General features: G+C 38.2%; 1 protein-coding gene across 1 annotated transcript; it reads right to left on the bottom strand.

Annotated features, from left to right (window-relative positions):
- Positions 1-3,236: 3,236 nt before the first annotated feature.
- On the bottom strand, positions 3,237-7,391 carry LOC128239283 (natterin-4-like). Its single transcript, XM_052955862.1, has 2 exons — positions 7,200-7,391; positions 3,237-3,934 (listed from the first exon to the last, which is right to left on the bottom strand). The coding sequence occupies exon 2, from the start codon at positions 3,931-3,933 to the stop codon at positions 3,499-3,501; it is 435 nt and encodes a 144-aa protein (XP_052811822.1). The 5' UTR covers position 3,934; positions 7,200-7,391; the 3' UTR covers positions 3,237-3,498.
- Positions 7,392-20,851: the final 13,460 nt, after the last annotated feature.

The raw sequence follows: 20,851 nt of genomic DNA on the forward strand, positions 1-20,851 counted from the left end.
CACATGTATAACAAACACCAATTTTGACTGATGAACCTTTAACTACTTACTAAATAATGCATTTATGGAAAATATTGATTACTGATAACAAGACTGTAACCGTGAATTTAATAGCAGAAAGCGCAAAAATATTAAATGATTGGTGAGTGCTAAAATATTATATGTGATCTTCTATAGTCTCATAAGGTAGAAATACCATGTTGTATGCGTATTTCAAATTAAGCTCGGTATCCTTTATTAGAATCATTGTTTTCGATATATGTTCATCCTTTTTGGAATATTAAAACAATATTATTAATTGTGGTACCTCTTATTTGGGAGTAAAAGTGCATCTTTAACGAAGGGGTATTTGTTGAAATACCATTTGCATTCTTTGAAAACTGGTCAAATATTTTGCCAAAATCATATAATAATAATATTATGTTTGCAAAACATTTCGCTAGGTAGGTCGACCTATATTACTCATGTTAGGGTAATATTCACGTTTAAGTCTATGTTTTCATGTTGAAGAAATAATGTCCACGTGTTTATTCATAAACAGGAAATTAATAAGTGGGTAAACGATAGGAAATGAATGAGTGTTCGAAAGTAATAATTTCCTTTACAAAAGGCATTATTGACTATTAAATGGTATACTAGACAAAATAGGAGTTCCATTTTAATGGGTTATATTACACGTTATCTGACGATGATATATTTTTAGAAAATCAGTACATGTATATGAAACTTCACGATGAGTCAGAACATGCTCAACTACACAGGCGATATAAAACATGACATTGACAATATAAAACACAGGGTCATGGTTAAAGTCATATTGTCATCGAAAAATGGGGTTATATAAAACAAACAAAAAATAACACAACTCTCTTGACAAGGCATCTAAATATTAGCGTTGTGCTAAATTTCGTCTCAAGATTCCACTCCGATGGTCTGATATTCACTCGATTTTTAGACCATATTTTATTTCTGGTGGTAACCAGGATATCCACTATGGCCGACTCACGAATTATTCCGAGCAGTCCCGGAAGCCTACGTAATTAAACGGAGACAGTCACGTGATAGTTATGAACAATCAATGCGGTCACCATATCATTACAAAGATGGTCGTTGGTGCAATAGGAAAAGGGACAGGCCAAGATTGACTGACTTGGCATCATGTTCGGAACTATTTGCAAATAGCCATTAAAAAAGAGATATATACACAGAAAGTGCACGTTAACGAAAGTACATACCCGGTACATTCAAATTCAATATACAATGCACTGTTTTAAGGTGGTTACCAGGGGGCGGAATCATGCTATGACGTTAGTGGCGTAACTTAGGGCCGTAGCTTTTCGTGTTGCTACCCTCCTCAAGAACCTAAATTTATTTGTAGGCAGGGAGGTTTGGGGATTTGCCACAAAGACAATTTTAACAATTTCTAGTTCAAAATAGTGCATTTTGGGCGTATTTTATTACTTTATTTCTCCTTTATTGAACTAAAAAGTAAACTTGAACGATTTTTTCTGGGGGGGGGGGGGGTGCACCCCTCTGGATCAGCTAGTGGTTACATACCTACATACCTAAATTGCATACTCCGCACAGAGTTTTCCGAGCAAGTTCTCCACAAAAGTACATGTGTACACAAAACCATGAAAATGTGTTTATTTACATACATATAAATTTCAATCATGGCGTTTACATGTACATGAGCATTCTCGGACACCAGAGCGATGATGTTTTGCATACAACATTCATCATTCATCATTATCAAACTGCCTCTGATAATTGAGAAATGTACTCTAATGGCCAATTTGAAAGTGTTTTCATGTATTGCGTTATGTCTATGGTAAAAAAAAAACCACTTCCGGGTATCATATTTGGTAGGTGGTTTCAAGTTATGTATAGACAATATTACAAACATGAAAACGATAACGAGTTTAAATGTGTTTTCATGAAAAAAAATCATTTTCTGCTAATAAATTGAAACTTTTTGGGACCATCCGTTTTGTCCGTAAAACATTGTGACCAAAAGACATAATTATACGAAGCATGTTGTACCAGTTTAAATGCAAACATACCGTTGCGTTCTTTAAAAGTGTTTCAGCATACATGTTAGATTATAAGTAAAATAGGTTCATCCCGACCTGAGCGTAGGGTGTTTTGCGGAAACGAGGTTTACCGAGTTTCCGCAAAACACCCTGCGCGAGGGTCGGGATGAACCTATCTTACACGAGCGGCTATGGTAGATGCTTTTTCTCCCACCTCAGTTAAACACAATTAAGTAAAAATGTAATTTTTGCAGGAACTCTTTTGTGCTTAGTAAAAATAATTGCGCATGGATATGCGATAATTCTTGGTTGTCATGGATATGCGCGCAGCGATTCAGATGATGTTATTAGTCAAATCGGTCTTTAAATAGTTCTAAGGAGAGTGAAGCATTATTTCTTGAAAGGTGCGTGATAACTGTTTTATGGTGACATTTGAAGAGAGAAATAATTAATTAATTCTAAATATTACCACAAGAAAATGTTTCCATAATGCTTCAGACGACAGTCTTTAACAAGGGAGGTAATTACAATGTGAAGACCATTAAAAAGAAGTTCCATAAGGGCATTTTATCTTCGCCCGTGGGCAGGATAAGAATTTCTAGCACAGCTAAATTATTGGAGGTGGGAAAAACACACCAGTTATAACATGAAGTGGATGGTTGACTGTCCACTTAGCGCTCTCATAGTTGCTATATTTAATACGAACGCACGGATTTCCTACTTCCGATTTTAAAAGGCGATGACTCATACTGTAAATATGTCTTTATTATTGAGATACAAAGCGCACAAATATAGGTTAAGGCATTTTTTTTTAATTTTAATGTATTATTATGTTAAAACCATTTGACTTAAATGACCAAAACCAGTAAATAAAAAACGGCATAAGATTAAGATACATATAACAAACATACTAGCAATATTTGGTCGCTATTTTGACTTGTGGTCACGTAGCTATTAATTACAAAACATCCATAAAGCTTTAATATTGTTTTACCTGGCCCTAAATTATACGGTATTTTAGATTTTATCACTAAAGTCAAATGAATCAAACATTATCATGCATTGAAAAATAAAATAAAAATGGCGTCAACCTTAATAAATCAAATAATAGTGATCGGTTATTTTTGCTTTACTAAACTATTCATTTTGCATAAGCCGGGAATAGCACGGCTGTCGAATGTGGTGCGTAATTAAGAAAACAAATTCTATTATACTCATTTAATAAAAACAAACAAACATATAATGACATTAAGAAAAATTGTCGGTTGTTGTTTTCATAGTCTTTCCAAAACCGTCTGGCGATTAGAGATTAACAAGTTTTTCACGGAACGTCTGTTTTTTTCAGCTTATATTTTCTTCAAAATAATTACACAGCTGCATGTCAACATATGTTTTTTTAAAAGTTACGACTACATTATTTTGTTGTAATATCAATCACTTGCACGTTTCTGTCAAGTCTTATTTTTTATTTAACGCGGCATAATACTTCATAATCGCTGCAGCTTTTTTCGTCGCCTCCGTAAGGAATGTACGCACAGCCGTGGTCGGTGTGAACCTTACCGGGCACGAGGCTTCCCTCGTGGTAACAGCGGGCAACGTACATTCCCCTGTCCGTCGACATGGCGTTATGGGGAACGTTGCCACCGGAGAAACGCTGCCACTCGTAATGGCCAACGGCGTCCACGGGTTGCACGAGGATTTCGTAGTTCTGCTCGACATTCTCCTTGCTGCCCCAAGGGATATGGGCGCCAGGGAGATGGCAACCGGCCTTGCCAGGCGTCATTGAGCCATCCTGCATTCGCACTCGACCGACATACAGTGGCCGTCCGTCGGCCTCGTAACCGGCCCTTATCGCACTCGGAGGAATCCTTCCACCAGAACAGGACTGCCAAACCGCCATACTGCCAACATACAAGAAATGTTTCACTGGGTGCTTGCAATGTGATATATAAATGCATGCTATGCAATCGTATTTACCTCACAAATACAAGTCAAATCGGCCAATTGTTCAGAACTTTGTTACAGTTATCAACGTGGTTAATGAATGCCTTGTTAACCTTTAAACATGATATCATTTGATAAAAGACTTAAAGGCCTAGTTTAAGGAATGTTTGGCATGATAATGCCCTGCTGTGCATCTCCCGCTTATTGCACTGGTGTCACAGTAGGGGCCAGTTTCCTGTGTATTCGTTTATTGGCTCAGAGCCTTTTAAGGTCCATTTTTTTAATAAAAATTCTAAAACTGCCAAGCAGGATACTCAGATCGGAGATAAGAGGGATCAAGGCAAGTAGATTGAGATCAATAAACAGAGGTTGTGTAATATTGTACTATACACATTTTGTTTTGGCGGGGGTTGGGGGGTGGGTCACTTATAGAAGGCTCTAACTAGGCCATTATTATTTAAACAAGAGATGTTTGTCAAACATTATGCCCCCCCCCCCCCCTGAGCGCCATGTTGTCAGGATTATATGGACAATTGAATGAAATATGCATGGACCGAAATGACAGCTGATTTGTTGCTGTTTTAAGATTATGACCATTAAAGTGTGAGGATAAAATGTGTTATGACCGTCATGACCTTTGACTCTATGAACTCAAAATCCAGAGTCATCAGCTGGTCACCAGAAACCTTCATGTCAAGTTTGAGGGCCATGGATGCAGGCATTGTCAAGTTATCACAATACAAGTTTTTTCGTTCAAGGTCACTGTGACCTTGACCTTTGACCCGATGATCCCTTTAATCATAAGGGGTCATCTACAAGTCAGATGCAGTTGAGTTATCACTCGGACAACCTTTTACCATTCAAGATCACTGTGACCTTGACCTTTGGCTCTATGAATCCTAAAATCAATAAGGGTGATCTACTAGTCAGGCTTAACATCCATGTCAAGTTTAATGATCATAGGTTCAGGCATTGTTGAGATATCAGTGGGGGAAGATTTGTTAACTTTTTTTGCGTTAAAGGTTACTGTGACATTGACCTTGGCCTGATGACCCCAAAAGTCGATAGGGGTCATCTACTGGGCAGGCCCAACCTTCATGTCAAGTTTGATGACCATAGGTCCAAGAATTGTCGAGTTTGCTTTCAAGGTCACTGTGACCTTGACCTTTGACCCCTAAAATCAATAGGGGTCATCTACTGGTCAGGCCCAACCTCCATGTCAAGTTTGAGGGCCATGGGTGCAGGCATTGTTGAGTTATCACTTGGACAACCTTTTATCATTCAAGGTCACTGTGACCTTGACCTTTGGCCGAATGACCCCTTAAATTAATAGGGACAATCTTCTGGCCAGGCTCAACCTCCAAATCAAGTTTGAGGGCCATGGGTGCAGCCATTGTCAAATTATCACTCGGATAACCTTTTACCATTCCAGGTCACTGTGACCTTGACCTTTGGCCCAATGACCCCTTAAATCAATAGGGACCATCTTCTGGCCAGGCCCAACCTCCAAGTCAAGTTTGAGGGCCATGGGTGCAGGCATTGTTGAGTTATCACTCGGACAACCTTTTACCATTCCAGGTCACTGTGACCTTGACCTTTGGCCAGATGACCCCAAAAAACCATAGGGGTCATCTCCTGGTCAGGCCAATTCTCCAAGTCAAGTTTGAGGGCCATGGGTGCAGGTATTGTTGAGTTATCAATCGGACAACCTTTTACCATTCAAGGTCACTGTGACCTTGACCTTTGGCCCAATGACCCGCAAAAACAATAGTGGTCATCTACTGGTCAGGCCCAACCTCCAAGTCAAGTTTGAGGGCCATGGGTGCAGGCATTGTTGAGTTATCACTCGAACAACCTTTTACAATTCAAGGTCACTGTGACCTTGACCTTTGACCCATTGAGCCCAAAAAACAATAGGGGTCTTCTACTGGTCAGACCCAACCTCCAAGTCAAGTTTGAGGGCCATGGGTGCAGGCATTGTCATGTTATCACTCGGACAACCTTTTACCATTCAAGGTCACTGTGACCTTGACTTTTGGCCTGATGACCCCCAAAAACAATAGGGGTCATCTACTGGTCAGGCCCAACCTCCATGTCAAGTTTGAGGGCCATGGGTGCAGGCATTGTTGAGTTATCACTCGGACAAGCTTAAAAAATATTTTACCATTAAAGGTCACTGTGACCTTGACCTTTGACCCGATGACCCCCAAAATCAATAGGGGTCATCTACTGGTCAGGCCCAACCTTCATGTGAAGTTTGATGACCATACGTCCAGGAATTGTTGAGTTATCACTCGGACAAGCTTTGGTCTACCGAAGGACCGACCGACCGACCGACCGACATACCGACATGCCTGTGCAAAGCAATATATCCCTCTTCTTCGAAGGGGGGCATAAAAAGGTACAGCTGAAAAAGTTGTCTCAAACCTTGTAAGAAATACTGCCGATCACAAGTGTATCCATCAATCGTCCAGAGCAGCAATGATTTGAAAGTTAACAACGATGACGTTTACAACGTTGTTAATTTTAACAATATTCTGAACAATCGGCCGATTAAGTTAAATTTCACAAACCATTTAATCCACTTAATTGGAGCTGATGAAAAAATGTCAAAAAACGTTATTTCGCTTTGATGGAAAGAGTAAGTAACGCCTTTTAAAACTGAAACATTTTTGCTGAGACTTTCAAATCAATATTATTCTGTTAGCTTCACAGATACACTGATGATCTGCCTAACAAGAGTTGAGACTATAAGTATCTCCCATGGCCGAGAGTGCAAGATAGGTTTATTCCGACCCGAGCGTAGGGTCGGGATGAACCTATCTTACACCAGAGGCTATGGTAGATGCTTAACAGATTCAGGTGTATTTTACTTTATTTAAATATATGAGATCATCATCAAATATTTCTTCCTTAAAAGTTAACAAAGATGACATTTATTCCGTTGTAACAAAGTACTGAACAATCGAGCCATGTTTATAATAAATAAGTATCTATCATTTGCTGTGGTTTTTTTTGTAAATACAATATTACTCAATTTAACATAATTACAAAATAATCGTTTCCAACATAAAGTAAGTACGTGATTATCCTAAAATACATCTACAATACATGCATGTAACATTTTTCATTAACAGCAAGACAAACTTATTAATAAGCCTTCAAATTAAAAATAAAAACGAAATAAGCAAGTCAACTTCAACACGAAAACGCAAAACTTACCCGCTATCGTTAGTTCTAGTTAAAAATGAATAAAGTCTTAAGAAATTCACTTAAATACTCAAACTTCGTCCTATAGCCTAAACACTGGTTGTTGGCTTGAATGTCACACGGTAATTATACTCGTGGTTAATATGTGGTCAGGAAGAATATGTTTGGAATATAACATCATGTGAATCCAGTTGTTAATTAAGATACTTGATTTAACTTCCGAGTCCAATCATACTGTTAACGTAACTGCGTAGTGAGTGTTGTACGTATCCGCATAGAGGTGTACTGTTCGTATCCGCATAGATTTTGTGTACGTATTTGCATAGAGAGGTGCTGTACGTATCCGCATAAAGGTGTAATGTACGTATCCGCATAAAGGTGTAATGTACGCATCCGCATAAAGGTGTGATGTACGAATCCATGTAGAGGTGTGTTGTACGTATCCACATAGAGGTGTGTTGTACGTATCCACATAGAGAGGTGCTGTACGTATCCACATAGAGGTGTGATGTACGTATCCACATAGAGGTGTGTTGTACGTATCCACATAGAGAAGTGTTGTTCGTATCCACAAAGAGAGGTGCTGTACGTATCCACATAGAGGTGTGTTGTACGTATCCACATAGAGGTGTGTTGTACGTATCCACATAGAGGTGTGATGTACGTATTCACATAGAGGTGTGTTGTACGTATTCACAAAGAGGTGTGTTGTACGTATTCACATAGAGGTGTGTTGTACGTATCCACATAGAGACGTGTTGTACGTATCCACATAGAGGTATGTTGTACGTATCCACATAGAGGTGTGTTGTACGTATCCACATAGAGATGTGTTGTACGTATCCACATAGAGAGGTGCTGTACGTATCCACATAGAGGTGTGTTGTACGTATCCACATAGAGGTGTGTTGTACGTATTCACATAGAGGTGTGTTGTACGTATCCACATAGAGGTGTGTTGTACGTATCCATATATAGACGTTTTGTACGTATCCACATAGAGGTGTGTTGTACGTATCTACATAGAGGTGTGCTGTACGTATCCATATAGAGGTGTGTTGTACGTATCCACATAAAGATGTGTTGTAAGTATCCACATAGAGAGGTGTGATGTACGTATCCACATAGAGGTGTATTGTACGTATCCACACAGGTGTGTTGTACGTATCCACATAGAGGTGTGTTGTACGTATCCTCTTAGAGAGGTGCTGTACGTATCCACATAGAGATGTGTTGTACGTATCTACATAGAGATGTGCTGTAGGTATCCACATAGAGATATGTTGTTCGTGTCCACATAGAGATGTGTTGTACGTATCCACATAGTGGTGTGTTGTACGTGTCCGCATATATGTGTGTTATTACGATCCCCATAGAGGTGTGTTGTACGTATCAGAATATATGTGTGTTATTATGATCACCATAGCGTATGATATACGTATTCCCATAGAGGTGTGTTATAACGATCGGCATAGAGGTGTGTTGTACGTGTCCGCATATATGTGTGGTATTACGATCCCCATAGAGGTGTGTTGTACGTATCAGAATATATGTTTGTTATTATGATCACCATAGCGTATGATATACGTATTCCCATAGAGGTGTGTTATAACGATCGGCATAGAGGTGTGTTGTACGTGTCCGCATATATGTGTGGTATTACGATCCCCATAGAGGTGGTTGTACGTATCGGCATATATATGTGTTATTATGATCACCATAGCGTGTGATATACGTATCCTCATAGAGGTATGTTGTACGTATCCGCATATATATGTGTTATTATGATCACCATAGCGTGTGATATACGTATCCCCGTAGAGGTGTGTTTTACGTATCCGCATATACGTGTGTTATTACGATCCCCATATTGGTGTGTTGTACGTTTCCGCATATACGTGTGCTATTACGATCCCCATAGTGGTGTGTTGTACGTTTCCGCATAAATGTGTGCTATAACGATCCCCACAGTGGTGTGTTGTACGTTTCCGCATATATGTGTGTTATTACGATCCCCATAGTGGTGTGTTGTACGTGTCCGCATATATGTGTGCTATTACGATCCACATAGTGGTGTGTTCTACGTGTCCGTATATATGTGTGCTATTACGATCCCCATAGTGGTGTGTTGTACATGTCCACATATATGTGTACTATAACGATCCCAATAGTGGTGTGCTGTACGTGTCCGTATATATGTGTGCTATTACGATCCCCATAGTGGTGTGTTGTACATGTCCACATATATGTGTGCTATAACGATCCCCATAGTGGTGTGTTGTACGTGTCCGCATATATGTGTGCTATTACGATCCACATAGTGGTGTGTTGTACGTGTCCGCATATATGTGTGCTATTACGATCCCCATAGTGGTGTGTTGTACATGTCCACATATACGTGTGTTATTACGATCCCCATAGTGGTGTGTTGTACGTGTCCGCATATATGTGTGCTATTATGATCCCCATAGTGGTGTGTTGTACGTGTCCGCATATATGTGTGTTATTATGTTCCCCATAGTGGTGTGTTGTACGTGTCCGCATATATGTGTGCTATAACGATCCCCATAGTGGTGTGTTGTACGTGTCCGCATATACGTGTGCTCTTATGATCCCCATAGTGGTGTGTTGTACGTATGCGCATATACGTGTGCTATTACGATCTCATAGTGGTGTGTTGTACGTGTCAGCATATACGTGTGTTATTACGATCCCCATAGTGGTGTGTTGTACGTATGCGCATATACGTGTTTTAACGATCCCCATAGTGGTGTGTTGTACGTGTCCGCATATACGTGTGTTATTACGATCCCCATAGTGCTGTATTGTACGTGTCCGCATATACGTGTGTTATTACGATCCCCATAGTGGTGTGTTGTACGTATCCGCATATACCTGTGTAATTACGATCCCCATAGTTGTGTGTTGTAAGTCTCCGCATATACGTGTGTTATTACGATCCCCATAGTGGTATGTTGTACATGTCCGCATATACGTGTGTTATTACGATCCCCATAGTGGTGTGTTGTACGTTTCCGCATATACGTGTGCTATTACGATCCTCATTGTGGTGTTTTGTTCGTGTCCGCATATATGTGTGGTATTATGATCCCCATAGGGGTGTGTTGTACGTGTCCGCATATATGTGTTATTATGATCCACATAGGGTTGTATTGTACGTGTTCGCATATATGTGTGTTATTATAATCCCCATACGGGTGTGTTGTACGTGCCCGCATACATGTGTGTTATTATGATCCACATAGTGGTGTGTTGTACGCGTGCGCATATATGTGTGTTATTATGATCCCCATAGTGGTGTGTTGTACGTGTCCGCATATATGTGTGTTATAATGATCCCCATAGTGGTTTGTTGTACGTGTCCGCATATATGTGTGTTATTACTATCCCCATAGTGGTGTGTTGTACGTGTCCGCACATGTGTGTGTTATTACGATCCGCATAGGGGGGTGTTGTACGTGTCGGCACATGTGTGTGTTATTACGATCCCCATAGTCTTGTGTGGTATGTTTCCGCATATGTGTGTATTATTATGATCCCCATAGGGGTGTGGTGAACGTAATCGGATCGACCTGTTATTGAGCTGTGTGGACCAAAAGTGACATATGTTTAATAACCTCTTATTCAAACAGTTATCTAAAGTGGCATAAAGATGAAGGATCGGGATAGATTATCGAGGCCACGACATACATAGTCATTGGAACGAGGAGTTTTGGCCACGATGTAAAATAAAAATCACAGACTTACCCTTTATGCCGCCGTTGTCAATCAGCAAGCTTTGATATAACAATCGGAACACCTCGGTCATTTTCCATGGAAATTAACCTCGGATGAATGCCGGTATTTTAGTAGAAGTATTTCTTAAACATTTAATGTAAACTATTTAAAAAAAATCAGCATATTCCTGTTTACGATCTTATTCCAATATCAAGTCCTATAATGTATATATCGGTATCGAAATTTAAACTGCTTTGTCGTATATGCAGTTGTGTTTGAAGATTTCTTTGCCTATATTTGCAATATTTCACATATTTAATTCCATTGTCAAACAATATGAAATTCTTATTTTATAAGAGATACAATGTTTAATATCCATTCAAGAACGGTTTGATATCAGAGATGTATACTAAGCAAGAATTGTGTATCAAACCGATATTGGAACATAATGGATACAGCAAAAATCACTAAGATGCAATCAAATACGGGGTTTTGTTTATTTGTCACCAAGGTACTTAAAGTACTGTTAGCGTTTATTATGGAACAACAATAAATACCGACCAATACGGGGGGGGGGGAGGGGGTATACCTAAAATACCTTTATGCACAGACGCTTGCTTATACGCTACCGTGGTACCGCCAAATACAGGTATACAATCTCGTTCAATGAGAATGCAGTTTTACGATAAAAACCATTTGGATCTCCTCAGTCATTTTCCATCGAAAAAAACCACGGGTGTATATGGACGGTTTACAATGTCAGAAATCCTTACAGATTAACTACGCTGCAAGTAGATCGCCTAGTAATTTCAATTTAGCAGTTTAACTGTATGACTTTGCTCTTAGGAGTTCGTGCAATTTTACACTTCACTTGCAATCAATTTAAACACATTAATACAAAATACACGTTTAAAAACTAATATTAATTAACACTATTATTTTTAATTTTATAGACTACTTCTACTGATGTACATGTATCGGCATACATCCGATGTTGTTTCCGATAGGAAATTACTGAGGAGTTCCGAAAGCGATGAAAAGCACCGGAAACGTAAGTGATTATATTTCAAACGGGTCAAAGTTTAATAAACGCTTTCATCACGAAAAACACCGAATATAGAAGAACGCTTTTTCTAAAACTATATAAGCACTTATGCAAATACATGTATCATATTGAATAATACATACCCAATGCATTATCATTGAAACCATACAAATAACAAAATTGACGGGACATGCTTTATTCCTGCTGATGAATACCTCTGAAATTACATAATGGGCTTGTGTCTCTCTAAATTTACACCTTTCACCTGACCGTCTGTGCATAACTTGAATGTTTGGTAAAATGTGCTTACCACGAATCTTAGCTATTGTGGTGTAGATAATTCCGTCATTATTCACAAGTAAACTATGTTATCTATCAGAATACTGAACTCGTTTTATATTCTGTAAATCTTTCTCCTGTAAAGACACAAACTTGTGGCTATGCGTTACAATGTTGTTTGTGGTTTAAGGCCTAGCTTAAGCCTTCTATAAGTCACTCCCCCCAAAAAAAACAACAACCAACAACAACAAAAAAACAACAACACCACCAAACACAAAAAAACACAAAAAAACACAACAACAACAACAAAAAACGTGTATTTATATACAACCTCTGTTAATTGATCTTACTCTAATTGCCTAATTGTCTTATCATATCTCCGATCTGAGTATCATGCTGTGCAGTTTTGGATGTTTTATTATAAAAATGGACCCTAAATGGCCCTGAGCCAATAAACAAATACACAGGAAATTAGCCCCTACTGTGACACCAGTGCAATTAGCAGGAGATGCACAGCAGGGTATTATCATGCCCAACATTCCTTAAACTAGGCCTTTAAGGTTCAAGAGGACTATCTATTGGTTGCATACCCGTTTCAAAGTTTTGATTCAGCATGCAATAATAAAAGCTTATAATGATGACTCCGCAAAACCAACCAAGTAAATTTCGAATCAAATTCAGTTATAAAGCCTGTCACTCAATTACCTGCCAATCAACTCCACAGTATTATAAATACACTTTATTTTATGTTTTTATTAAGAGTTGAATGATTGCGGCTTTATACACCGGCAAACCCAAACCCACCAGCTCATTTTTTTAATCAAATGCATGTTATAAAGCATGTCAATCAACTGCCTGTTATGATCAATCTCACAGTATCATAAATACACTTAATTTCATGTTTGTTTGTTTTTATTATTAGTTAAAAGTTTGCGGCTTTATACACCGGTAAACAAAACACCGCATTTTAAATTTAATGCAAGATATATCCTCTATACAACTGCCTGTTGATCAACCTTGTAGTATAATAAATACACTTAATCTTGTTTGCCTCTTGATGTAGTTGTCGACCGCAACATGCAATATAAGTCAGACTGAGTTATTTGATGCGTTGTAGTTCAAGTATAACTGAAAGAGAATGTGATGAAGGCAAAAAGATCATGCAGTGCAGTATTATTCTCAATTGGATATATCAAATACAGCAGCAAGATTTGCCTGTTCTAGCTTCAGTAATAATGATACTCGCGCCAGTAGAGTTTACCAATACTGTTATACTGCTCACAGTTGTCTTGCTGTGTATTTAGTGTGCATATGAAATACACATACTATAGTTGTACAGTATCTTTCATAAACACCAAAAACATGCGGGGAATAGCGTGGACGTTTACTTTCAGTCCAGCCAACCTCGGGTAAAAACGAACTGCAGGTAAAATCCTCGCACCCCAGGAACCCTAGGTAAGGCCCATTCCCCGCTATTTGGCGCGAAGACAAAATCACCGCCTTCACCCGGCAATACGGGGCCACCTGAAAGGTAAATACACGGCCCATTTCCCCGGTATACCCCCGGACCTAGAGGGCCGTGGTTACAATTGACTGGTGCATTAGTGACACATTAATCCATATCCACAATATTACGGTTGTTGTTGTTGTTGAGTTTATAAAGGTCTGGCCGCGCCCTATAATGGCTGCATTATGGCTTGACCCCGTCACATCCCAAAGTGTGACTAAAACAGAATTTTGAAGCCAAAGGGGGAGTTTTACTCCCATCGGTTGATGGGATATTCGCCAAAGGAGTCATTTTGTATCCAAAGTGCCGCGAAACCGGCGATGAATGACATCTAGAGTGATCCCACAGCTCAATGTTACGGTTATTTGGCTATCGTGATATTTTGCGGGACCATTGAGAGGAGACAGAGAAGAAGTGAATGTTTCTTAAGTATAATATAATTATGACTTGTATGCTTTTGTGGATAAGATAAAAAGCCGTGAAATCTCTAAAACTTTGACATTAACGGCAGAACCAAGAATTGTTAAAGGGAAGGCAATTAAGGTAACTTCTGTCAACGCAAAAAAGTGAAAATGCATCCTCAGTCTATTTCCTTACAGAAAATTAGATCGAAATTGGTGTTGTGTTTTAATGTAGGTATATATGTAATAAAGACACTTAAAGGTTACTACATTTATTCTACAAGTGTATTACATGTGAGTACATCAATAGTCTGAATCATACTGCCTCTCTGATACTTCTAGGGGTTCCATCTCGGCGGAGCTTTTTTGTTCACAATATTACAAGTGGCGGAAAATAAGGAGAAAGAAACACTCTTTAATGATAGAAATGCTAAAAAATGACGAATTTGAATAAAAGTGGCTCAGCTTGAAGTTATGGCTGAAAAGCAAAACGATCGCTTGTATGTTGTAAACACGGAGAACGGCGCTTGTTATAGACGTAACTGAAAACATATTTTGAAATAAATGAGCACTTTGTCACACAACCAGATTACCAGAGAAAATTAATATCCAGCTCAAGCTGACACCCCCCCCCCCCCCTTGTTGGCTGTGGCACCCTTGAAAATGATACTCAAGATTTGTCACCACTTGATAGTGGTCACACGCCAATTTCTACAACCAAGCCAATAAATGAATCTGTCAAGCCAGTGTATATCACAATATAAGGCACACTCTTCCAATTATTATCACATTTGTGTTGAGAAACTGTTAAGTGTATGGCATTTCGCAGGAAAATTGGAAATTCGTGTTTCTTGATAAAGAATGGTTCTCATCATATCATTAACATGTGAACATTGCGGTATATTCACAGAACAGATTTTCTAGTCAATAATTTAAACTTATAAAATAATGTCACATGATATCATTTGTTTCTATCTTTATCAATTCAAAACTATTAAATTAAATCATGGAAGGGAGCCGTTTAATATTTACTGTTTAGCATACTCCCGCCAAGTTAATTTAACTGTTAAACTGCTAGGCACACAGTTGTACTTTCAGGCAAACAGCTGTCTTGCTTCGGTATTGGTGTACATAATTAGGTAATACAACAAGAGGGCCCTGAAGGCCCTGTATCGCTCACCTGATCCAATTCAATAATCATGAGGTATGGAATCAAAACATTTATACCTGCTGGAATTAAAAAATACATTTCCTAGATTCTTCCTAGTGACCAAGTTTTTTTTAATATCACGGATGGTTTTTTTAATATCACAGATGACCCAGTTGCAAACCTTACCTTTGGTGTAATAACTACATTCTAACCAGGTTTCGTATAGATAAAGTAGAAAATATGGCCTCAACAGTGTTTTAACAATGTTTTCTACGATTTGACTTTGTGACCTAGTTTTTGAACTCAGGTTACCCAGTTTCAAACCTGACATTGACTTCATAAACACAATCATCCTGACATAGTTTCATGGTGATCAAAGATAGAATTTAACATCTACAGTGTTTACAAAGTTTTGTCTATGATTTGACCTAGTGGCCTGGTTTTTAACCTCTCATTACCAAGTTTCAAACTCTACCTAAAGATCATCAAGAATAACATACTGATCATGTTTCATGAACATATGGTTAAAATGTGACCTCTAGAGTGTAAACAAGCGTTTCCTTAAAATTGACCTTGTGACCTAGTTTTTGACCACACATGACCTAGATTAAGACTATGCCTAGAGCTAATCAATATAAACATTCTGACTTAGTTTCATAATTATACAGTCATAAATGTGACCTCAAGAGTTTTAACAAGCTTTTCCTATGATTTGACCAAATGACCTAGGTTTTGACCACACATGACCCAGATTTAAACTTGACTTAGAAATTATAAATATAAACATTCTGACCAAAGAAACATGAAGAAACTTTATAAATGTGACCTCTGGATTGTTAATAAGCTTTTCCTTAAATATGACATGGTGACCTAGTTTTTGACCGCACATGACCCAGATTTTAACTTGACTTAAAGATTATTAATATAAACATTCTGACCAACTTTCATGAATATACATTCATAAATGTGACCTCTAGAGTGTTAAAAAGCTTTTTCTTCAATTTAACATGTAGACCTAGTTTTTGACCACAGATAACCCTGATTCGAACTTGACCTTGATATTATCAATATTAACATTCTGACCAAGTTTCATGAAGATGCAGTCATAAATGTGACCTCTATAGTGTTAACAAGCTTTCCCTTTAATTTGACCTAGCGACTTGGTTTTAACCCCAGATGACCAAATATCGAACTCGTCCAAGATTTATTGAGGGTAACATTCTGACCAAGTTTCATTAAGATTGTGCCCAAATTGTGACATCTAGAGTGTTAACAGTCAAATTTTTGACGACGGACGACGTGACGACGGACGCCTGCGACGGCCGACGGACACAGGGCGATCACAATAGCTCACCTTGAGCACTTTGTGCTCAGGTGAGCTAAAAATTTAGTTGTATTGTTTATTAAATTCGTCTTTGTTCTTAATTTAGCATACATCAAAAGGATTGAAGTTTACTTTTTAAAACTGAAACATTATTTTGTTTTTAAAATGTTCCTAATAGTCAAACGAACACGATCACATTCCAATATATTTAGACTAAGCATTCAGACTACTTTTTACTCCAAGGGGGATTATAATCTTAAATCTGTGTTGTGTTAATGCGACATTTTCTTTAGATAGCTTTTCATCCAATATCGCATGGCAACAGTCTATAAATATACATTCACTTTTAGATGCACAAGATCCATGGTTAGAAAAGCGGCTCACTAACAAAGAGATGTGTTAACTGATTATGAGAAACAAGAGAAGACATGTTCACAAGTTTGTAAATTTTCATATGTTTCTTATTTATTAGATTGGTCTTAGCTTTTTACAAAATAATTGCAATGTGATGTCGCTCAATAATGTGCTGTACATGTAGAGTGTATGCAAAATTATCTTTTCAATGCATCGGTCAGAAAACAATCGCAAATTTATAAAGGGTGGCTTGAACAAAATGCAAGGAACTCAAAGACGTTATAATAAATAATTGTTAACACGATGTTCATTGTATGAATAAGAAACATATTCGATCGAGTTTGCATCATGTAGAAAACTAACAGGGGCCTAGTTACCCAGGTTTATGTTCACGAATTACCGGTGTAAGTAGGTTCATTGAGGAGTTAAATTTAAAAAAAAAATGTATTGAATTGCCAATTTTTACATATACTAAAGGTATACTAATGTAACCTTCGAATGTTAATATGTTTTCAACATCATAAAACAAATGATTACTTGAAAGATAATAACATTTATAGATAAATATAAAAATAAATATTACTTGGAAGACAATAATACTCGTGGCTGAACTATCCTTAATAAAAACTTAATATTAGCGCAAATTTTGAAAAGGCTAATTAACCATTCCAAAGATTTAAGTTCTTAATCCCTCTTTAGATATATATGTATATTTATATAAATATGCAAGAATAGAGCGATTTATAATATTGTATGACTCATTTTACTGGTATCCCTAAACATGCAACTTTCTCCACAACCATTTTTTTGAAAGAGATGTTTTAAAGACGATCAATGAGATGGTAGCGCGTGTTCCACAGCGGCACGTGACCCCCCCCCCCTCCGTTTGTCTTCAGCATTTTCAAATCTACCTATGAATCGGCTTCAAGTGGTGCAGTGTGAAAGATAAGAGTTCGAATGTAAGTGTTTTAAAGTTGTCAATTTAAGCATTAATTGTAATAGTTTATCTAAATACAGTTAGATTTTCAGGAAAAAGGCATCGATGTGATTATATTTAAATATTTAATAGTGATTTGTCTGCGTTATTACGTGAGAGAGCTATTTAGTGCTTTAACTGCTGTGTCTAAAACTGTTACACTCTTTGATTTGTTTCGGAGAATTTGTTTAATTTTCAGTATGAAGGAAAATTGTGCAGTGTAAATGCATCAACCTATACTGTATTATTATTTTAGGTAAGCAGGGCTTTTTCAGCAAAAGTTGGCAAAAAACTACAACTTTTTATTTCAATTTAACTTTCTCTAAGTCGAGTTTTAATGATGAAAATTGTTGAAATTATTTCTATTAAGAACTTTCCAGTTATTACATTTATTTGTGTAAAACGAATGGAATAAAGATAATTAATTATATTTAAATAAACGTGCTTATCTGGGTCGGAGTCCGGTTTTGAACTTGAGATTGTTCGTAAATATGGCCTCTGACCTTTTCATTTTGGGAAATTTTTGGCGAACGCGCTTCAAATTTGGAAAATTTTACCGACAAGGTCATTTATTATTATAAAAAATAGAAGGTTGAAATTCTATTAGAAACAATCACAATTATTATATAACATCACAAACCATTTAATATTTGTTTACTTTTTCATGAGAAACATTTTCTGAGTAACACGTGTCTGACATACATAATTCAATTGGGAAGTATCTAAAGAAGATGAACAGCATGTACAATTGTGTGATTTTCTGATGCATGGTGATCCCATACCATTTTCTTAAGCGGAATGGTGTGTAGAGAACGGATGAGTAAACATATACCATACACGGTAAAAACAGAAAAAAACAACAACTGCTGTCTTTTCAGGTCCGATCTTGGTTGAAATAAACAAACTACAACAATTTTATCTGTGATATTTTTCCGATCATTTATTTAAAAAAAATTAAACAGCAGGCAATATTATATGATACCATACAAATTTAACATTGCTGTACAGTGCATTCACTCGTTCCTCTTGAGTAAATAATAAGTCTCAAACGGTATTACACATCAACATAGTGTTGTATAATCAAATCTGACTTTAAAAGAATGGGGGTTTGATCTACTTGGCAGTTATTGTAGGGGTATATAGGTTCATATATCTTTATTTGAGTCTCGTCCATATGCATACTAAACGTTACACGCAACACATAAAACAAGTGTATGGCCATTCTATAAAGAATAACAAGAGACTGTTTGACAAATATATAGATAATATTATCACACATATAAAATACTTATATGTGACTGATACTGGTTGATAAAAATAACTGTACTTACAAATAAAACACCAATATGTCGCACAGTCAATTTTCGTCCATCAATGAACATCAGTGAACATAAGCGGCTTTAAAAGCTCAGAAAAAGTGAATCAGCCGACTTAATACTGACAAAAGCTACCAGAAACACTTAACAGGTAGATGTTATTTATTTGACAAACCAGTATATATGAACAAATCTAATGAAAAGGAACCAATATATTTTTGTCACCTATTAAAATATTACCACCACAAACAAACAACAAAAACATCCAGATACTTAAATGTATATACTTGACTGCAATGACTATTGTCCTGTTTTAACATGTCTGTGAAGTTAGCCTATGCAGCCGATTTAGCCTATGTAGCCTGTGTAGTAAACAGGCTGCAGCGTGCAGCCTATGTAGCCGATTTAGCCTGTGTAGAAAACAGGATGCAGCTTATATAATAGCCGATGTTGCCTGCCGTGACAGGTGCACGTGAAACAATCATGGGTGTCGCAAATGGGTTTGGGCGCATTAAGCACGTGAACATTGCCTTATGCATCGCTAAATAGGCTGCTATGGGTCATGTTCGAGGCATTGGCACGTGCACGTGAAACAATCATGGGTATCGCCACTATGCCAGGGTGGTAGGCATTTGGAAACACTTCAACCTCACATAGGCCACTGTGCTGGGAAAACTCTGGTTTGGGCGCATTAAGCACGTGAACATTGCCTTATGCATCGCTAAATAGGCTGCTATGGGTCATGTTCGAGGCATTGGCACGTGCACGTGAAACAATCATGGATATCGCCACTATGCCAGGGTGGTAGGCATTTGGCAACACTTCAACCTCACATAGGCCACTGTGCTGGGAAAACTCTGGTTTGGGCGCATTAAGCACGTGAACATTGCCTTATGCATCGCTAAATAGGCTGCTATGGGTCATGTTCGAGGCATTGGCACGTGCACGTGAAACAATCATGGGTATCGCCACTATGCCAGGGTGGTAGGCATTTGGCAACACTTCAACCTCACATAGGCCACTGTGCTGGGAAAACTCTGGTTTGGGCGCATTAAGCACGTGAACATTGCCTTATGCATCGCTAAATAGGCTGCTATGGGTCATGTTCGAGGCATTGGCACGTGCACGTGAAACAATCATGGGTATCGCCACTATGCCAGGGTGGTAGGCATTTGGCAACACTTCAACCTCACATAGGCCACTGTGCTGGGAAAACTCTGGTTTGGGCGCATTAAGCACGTGAACATTGCCTTATGCATCGCTAAATAGGCTGCTATGGGTCATGTTCGAGGCATTGGCACGTGCACGTGAAACAATCATGGGTATCGCCACTATGCCAGGGTGGTAGGCATTTGGCAACACTTCAACCTCACATAGGCCACTGTGCTGGGAAAACTCTGGTTTGGGCGCATTAAGCACGTGAACATTGCCTTATGCATCGCTAAATAGGCTGCTATGGGTCATGTTCGAGGCATTGGCACGTGCACGTGAAACAATCATGGGTATCGCCACTATGCCAGGGTGGTAGGCATTTGGCAACACTTCAACCTCACATAGGCCACTGTGCTGGGAAA

The sequence above is a fragment of the Mya arenaria genome, chromosome 6 (genome assembly GCF_026914265.1).
Source record: "Mya arenaria isolate MELC-2E11 chromosome 6, ASM2691426v1".
Classification (NCBI taxonomy): Eukaryota; Metazoa; Mollusca; class Bivalvia; order Myida; family Myidae; genus Mya; species Mya arenaria.